Source organism: Nicotiana tomentosiformis, chromosome 11 (assembly GCF_000390325.3).
Source record: "Nicotiana tomentosiformis chromosome 11, ASM39032v3, whole genome shotgun sequence".
In the NCBI taxonomy this organism is placed as follows: Eukaryota; Viridiplantae; Streptophyta; class Magnoliopsida; order Solanales; family Solanaceae; genus Nicotiana; species Nicotiana tomentosiformis.
In genome coordinates this window covers 29,272,152-29,279,128 of record NC_090822.1, presented here as the reverse complement: position 1 = coordinate 29,279,128, position 6,977 = coordinate 29,272,152, and the positions used below count along the sequence as shown (strand labels likewise).

General features: G+C 32.3%; 1 protein-coding gene across 1 annotated transcript; it reads left to right on the top strand.

Moving 5' to 3' along the window:
* The first annotated feature begins 2,941 nt into the window (after positions 1–2,941).
* LOC104111262 (nicotine N-demethylase CYP82E3-like) lies at positions 2,942–5,655 on the top strand. Its single transcript, XM_009620923.4, has 2 exons — positions 2,942–3,908; positions 4,962–5,655. The coding sequence occupies exons 1-2, from the start codon at positions 2,970–2,972 to the stop codon at positions 5,574–5,576; spliced, it is 1,554 nt and encodes a 517-aa protein (XP_009619218.1). The 5' UTR covers positions 2,942–2,969; the 3' UTR covers positions 5,577–5,655.
* The last annotated feature ends 1,322 nt before the right edge of the window (positions 5,656–6,977 follow it).

The window sequence follows — 6,977 nt, the reverse complement described above, 5'->3', positions numbered from 1 at the left end:
CAAGACATCCCGCGTTCATGTAGGGCCCGAGAAAAGGGTCGTAGTTCAAGAGGTGTGATATAGACAGTCTATCCAATGCAAGCATTAATGGCTACTTCCACGGCTCTAACTCGTGACTTATAGGTCACACAAAGATATTTTACATATTTTAACACTTAGCAAATTCCTTATAAAAACAGTTTTAACTTGGCCCATCAAAATGTAAATGATCGAAGAAAAAAGTGACTTTAAACAGAAAAAAAAAATCACGTGTGGGGTTGAACCAAGATTGTGGTGCTGCAATTTTTGAAATTGAAATTTCACTTTTTTTTTGGTTGGATACGAAAAAAGTAAGTGAAGTTTCATTTGCAAAAGACTAAAGGCATTGAAAGGACGCATTCATAACACATTCAGTGGTTTTACTTTTTTTTGGTGGGATCTCTGATATCTTGTGTTACCTTAACTCATGCAATCAAATGGCACGTCCCATTCACTTAGTGGCACATGCATATTGGATCATCACTAATATATAATGAGTTTAGGTATCGTTTGATATAATATTGAATATGGTGTATTAGTAATGTTGTTATTAATTATGCTTGAATTAGTTATACTGACATTAACTATGGTGACATATTTCTTATTCATTATTTGGTTTGATGTATTAAAGCATTGCACAATTTCTGAAAGAATTGTTTGTTTACAAAAATACCCTCATAACTAGTCCATCACTTTATTTTAAAAAAAAAACATATGTTTGAGGAATGTTTTTATATGAACAAAGTTTTAAAAAAATATTTGATTTGTCTACCTATATTGTAGTATATAACTAAATATTTATTTATAAAAAAAAATATGCTAAGTATTTATTTATTTATTAGGGATATAATTTTATTTCCAACTTTCTTGGATTATTTCTAACTTGCATTAATATAATAGCATATTTTAATCAAGCAAATTTTGAAGGATAATTTTATCTTTAACTAAGCTAATGCATGCATTAAAACACATTGCATTATTAATACCATGGTTTCTTATGCATTAGTTATGCATATGATAATAATAATAAATAGGGTGTACAACTAATGCTTGCATAACTAATGCATATGTTCAAAAAGTGTACCAAACAAGGTATTATGAATATACAAAGTTAATGCATGCATTATTTTATCTAATGCATCCTACCAAACGACCCCTTACTTTCTTGCATTGCTCAATTGTTGTATTTATTTTAATTTATCGAATATGTATAACTTATTAATATAGAATCCAATAATTTAAAAAGATTAGAATTCTGAACATGTAAACTTTAAATCCTAACTCCACATGTGACATTGGTAGTTATAAATCATATTATCAAATTAAAGTGACACATAATAATACATATTTTATAAGTTTAATTTGGTAGCTTATACACTAAAGTAAATAACTTTTTTTAATTGATTAAGATACATCAATGATATGTCTAAATTTAATTATATGTAATTGAAGGATCGTTCGAGATCTTGTTGAAGTTATAAAAATGGACAAACTTGTGTTTTCTCTTACATAGTATGAATCTGAGTTCATCGGATCAGCAAATATAAAATACCAATGATTTCACCAAAATATGATACTTCCTCTATTTTAATTTATGTATGTAAAACTATTACTATTTTGGAAATCAAATAAAGTTTTCTTCCCACGTTTCTTGCAAATACTTTTTAAATATTTTGAATTGTTAACTAGTGTGATTTATAGTACTTTTATGTAATTTCTAAATATGTAATTTTATTTCAAAATATTTGAGAATATATGCTCAAATTCACACCTAAATATGACCCTCATACTCTCGAAAAGTTAACACAAACTGAAACAGAGGTAGTATAATTTCTTAGGAGTGTTCATCAGTCAATACGGTACAGTATTTAGATATTTGGGTTCGATATTTTTAGTATTCCTTTTCTTAAAATGATATACCAAAAATCATACCTAATTAAATTTGGTATGAATCGATTTCTCTCCTTTCGATTTTGATTTATTCTGCCCCGCAACCTTGGTTGTTCGACTTGAATATTAACTAGTGCATAGAGCCATAAACTATAATATTCTTAATTAAAGTACTCAAAAATATAAAATAAAAACGTTCTAAGCTCAATTGACTATCAACAAAAAATTTATCCATAACCAGCAAGTATCAACACATAGAGTGAGAAAAGGTAAATTATAAAGGAATAAATTTGATCATTAAAAATATCTTGTTACTTGGTTAGAGTTAATTTTTGAACTTAGAGAATATAATAAGGACTAATCCAACAAATACAATATCAATCCGTGAGCAACGGAGTAAGAAACACCCTAAAACCATATGGACATTATGAAATTGTTTGACAACCTAGATAGTAAGAGTCAAAATCTGCCTACCTTGTTCCTTCATTTTCCTAAAGAAGTACATGGGTTTATTGCCAACCTTAACGTGAATGCCAAAAGAAATATTGTGTAACTTAGTACTCCATATTATAACCCCTAAGGATTGACTGAGTTGATTGTGTGAGTGACTTTCCACGTGAAAAACCTGGGATCGATTCCCCTCACCAGCAGCCTTTTCAGTCAGAGCTCGCCGCACCGGACATGTCTAATCTCATTTACATCTCCTGTGTAGTTTGCGAGCTATTGCACAGTGAGAAAGTTACCGAGTGCACATTCGAAGGATAGCGACGGGTTTCCTTGGGAAATTTTCAAAATTCTTAGTATATTTTAATTAATAATATGTGTATTGTGTAACTTAATATATATTTCAGTATTATTTTTTTAAATGCCAAATACCACCTCCTAATAGTAATTTTTTTTAAAACTTAAACCAATTACCGTACCAAAATATTGAATACCAAAAACTAATATTTTCAATTTTTGGTAATTTTGTATTTATTATATTATGCGCAGCCCTATATTATATATAAAAGGGAAGTTGGTGATAGTTTGATTCCCAAGTTCTTTTCTAAAACTCCATAATGGTTTCTCCCGTAGAAGCCATTGTAGGACTAGTAACCCTTACACTTCTCTTCTACTTCCTATGGCCCAAAAAATTTCAAATACCTTCAAAACCATTACCACCGAAAATTCCCGGAGGGTGGCCGGTAATCGGCCATCTTTTCTACTTCGATGATGACGGCGACGACCGTCCATTAGCTCGAAAACTCGGAGACTTAGCTGACAAATACGGCCCGGTTTTCACTTTCCGGCTAGGCCTTCCGCTTGTGTTAGTTGTAAGCAGTTACGAAGCTGTAAAAGACTGCTTCTCTACAAATGACGCCATTTTCTCCAATCGTCCAGCCTTTCTTTACGGTGAATACCTTGGCTACAATAATGCCATGCTATTTTTGACAAAATACGGACCTTATTGGCGAAAAAATAGAAAATTAGTCATTCAGGAAGTTCTCTCTGCTAGTCGTCTCGAAAAATTGAAGCACGTGAGATTTGGTAAAATTCAAACGAGCATTAAGAATTTATACACTCGAATTGATGGAAATTCGAGTACGATAAATCTAACCGATTGGTTAGAAGAATTGAATTTTGGTCTGATCGTGAAAATGATCGCTGGGAAAAATTATGAATCCGGTAAAGGAGATGAACAAGTGGAGAGATTTAGGAAAGCGTTTAAGGATTTTATAATTTTATCAATGGAGTTTGTGTTATGGGATGCTTTTCCAATTCCATTGTTCAAATGGGTGGATTTTCAAGGCCATGTTAAGGCCATGAAAAGGACATTTAAGGATATAGATTCTGTTTTTCAGAATTGGTTAGAGGAACATGTCAAGAAAAGAGAAAAAATGGAGGTTAATGCACAAGGGAATGAACAAGATTTCATTGATGTGGTGCTTTCAAAAATGAGTAATGAATATCTTGATGAAGGTTACTCTCGTGATACTGTCATAAAAGCAACAGTGTTTGTAAGTTCATTTTCATTTTTCATTATTCAGTCTGATTTTGAGGAATAGACAGGTTAATAATAATTTAAGTAATTAGATTATCTAAATACTAAGGATGATTATATATAGTAAAAATGTAGAATGATAAATGGAAAAAAGATGAGAATTTTTTGTGCCTCGACTAATCTATATATCTTTGGGAGTTAAAAGTGCTTCACCAAAGGGGACTTTTCTTCATAGCTCAAGTTAAAAGTTTGATTATAGATGAAAGAGTATTTATCACTTCACGAACTCTGATGATAAAAGAAAATGAGATATAACCAGTTATAATTGATAGAATAAAACTTCATTACTCCCATTGAGCATAAAAAAAAAAAGTAAAAGGGACTTCTTCTCTTTTTTTTAGGGAGAAATTCTTTAATTGTTTGTTAAATATAGATTCATGTTTTTTTTTTTTCTATTTCTAATAATAATGGTTCTTGAATCAGGTCGTTGACTTTGTAGCAGCAATATAGTCAAAGCTAATATCCATGTTATTTGGTTTTCGAACAAGTTATACTGAAATTATATATACGGGTATTAAATAATAACATTATTATTTATAGGATATACTTTTTTTATTGGGTAAATATTACAACAACAACAACTGACTCAGTAAAATTTTACTAGTGGGGTATGGGGAGGGTAGTGTGTATGCAGACCTTACCCCTACCCCGAAGGAGTAGAGAGATTGTTTCCGAAAGACCCTCGACTCAAGAAAACAAAAAGAGACAATATCAGTACCACCACAGATCATATTATTAGGTAAATGTTATTTTATTGAATTAAAGATGAAATATACAGGTAAGGTATAAAACGTGTATTTGATTTTACACTGGATAAATTTGACCTCGTACATCTCTAAGAGAAAGCTGAAATAAATGAATTTTAAATTTAAAAAAAAATTCATTAGTATAATGAGATGTGCATACTTGACAATTACTATACTAAATAGAACAAGGTTCGGCAGATAGTGACGCTAACCTACTTTTGTATTGAATTATCCTTTTTAATTTTATTCTAATTTGTCTACAGAGTTTGGTCTTGGATGCTGCGGACACAGTTGCTCTTCACATGAATTGGGGAATGGCATTACTGATAAACAATCAACATGCCTTGAAGAAAGCACAAGAAGAGATCGATAAAAAAGTTGGTAAGGAAAGATGGGTAGAAGAGAGTGATATTAAGGATTTGGTATACCTCCAAGCTATTGTTAAAGAAGTGTTACGATTATATCCACCGGGACCTTTATTAGTACCTCATGAAAATGTAGAGGATTGTGTTGTTAGTGGATATCACATTCCTAAAGGGACTAGACTATTCGCGAATGTTATGAAATTGCAACGCGATCCTAAACTCTGGTCAAATCCTGATAAGTTTGATCCAGAGAGATTCTTCGCTGATGATATTGACTACCGTGGTCAGCACTATGAGTTTATCCCATTTGGTTCTGGAAGACGATCTTGTCCGGGGATGACTTATGCATTACAAGTGGAACACCTAACAATAGCACATTTGATCCAGGGTTTCAATTACAAAACTCCAAATGACGAGCCCTTGGATATGAAGGAAGGTGCAGGATTAACTATACGTAAAGTAAATCCTGTAGAAGTGACAATTACGGCTCGCCTGGCACCTGAGCTTTATTAAAACCTTAGATGTTTTATCTTGATTGTACTAATATATATATGCAGAAAAAATTGAAATGAAATGTGATCGAAATTGTGTACGGTTGGATAAGAGAACACTCCTATCAAGGAGACGAAAAACTATGTGAAGTAAAAGAATAAATTTGTCACTGATTGCTACTAAAAACCTAACAAAACCTTTCAGAAAAGAACCACTTTGTATAAGTCAGGGTTGAGAATTGGAGGGATGTGCCCGACCTATCTGCCTAAGCCTTGCTTAGAGAACTGACGCTTTCTAACTCTATGAGGAGCTCCACCCCTATTTCAATTAAAGTCGCCCCTTCCCTTCTTTTTTTTTTTCTGTCTCCTCTTGCTCCACTTATTTTGAAACTTTTAATCAGACATTAAAGAGCAGTGGTGTTTGTTTCAAAACAGCTGAATTTTTTACGGAACTAAAACTATTTGCTAATAACGTTTGAAAACAGACACCAAAAGTTGTGTACAACCCATATGCTATCAGGCCTAGTATAGACTATATATACTGTATAGTAAAGGACTTTTCATTTGTAATAAGAAACAGACAACACCATGCATGTGCATCAAAACTGCAATTGACGTAAAATATAGTAATCTGAACTACCAGTTTTCCAATATATACAAATACTAGTAAGAGCCCAATGTGAACAAACTCTACTATTGTAAATTGTAAATAAATAAGAAAGCCCGTGCCCAACGTGAACAAACTTATACTATTGTAAATAAAAGTACATTGATAATAGAATGAGCTTGTATGTAGGAGAGAAATAGAAGACTACAAAGCTACTACAGAATGTTACAGTTATTCAGAAGAGAATAGAAGACTACGGTGCTACGTACTACATAAAAGTTACTCTTTCTAATCCTTCTATTTCTAATTCATATACTGGATGGCTGAATGTTTGGAGAAGAAATGTTCAACACATTGCACCCTTTACACTAAACAGAACCAAAGGCTGTCTTAGAGAAACATCCAAAGATCTGCAATTATGTTATTACTACCTTTGCAAATGGTTGGTGACAAATGATCACTTTTTCTCTAGAATACGTGTTTGTTGAATTCGTAATTATAGAAGTTCACATGTATGGTATACTTCTAATTAATAGCAGACAAATTGAAGTCAATTGACATTCAGAACATCAGAAAGAGAAAGAGAATGTTTTTCCCCATCTAAAAGTCCATTAACCTGCAAAATTTGACACTATAATCACTGTGAAACCATATATCTACCCAATGGTATACAACAGCAGCGATTCCAGTAAAAAGAACAAGAATAAGAAAGAAGCAGCAGTAAATCAGGAGCAGCCCTCAGCCCACCCTGACACGAAAGCTAGTTCTGAGCGATGATTGTACTATATCTTCAATTTTATGTCAACATCAATAGTT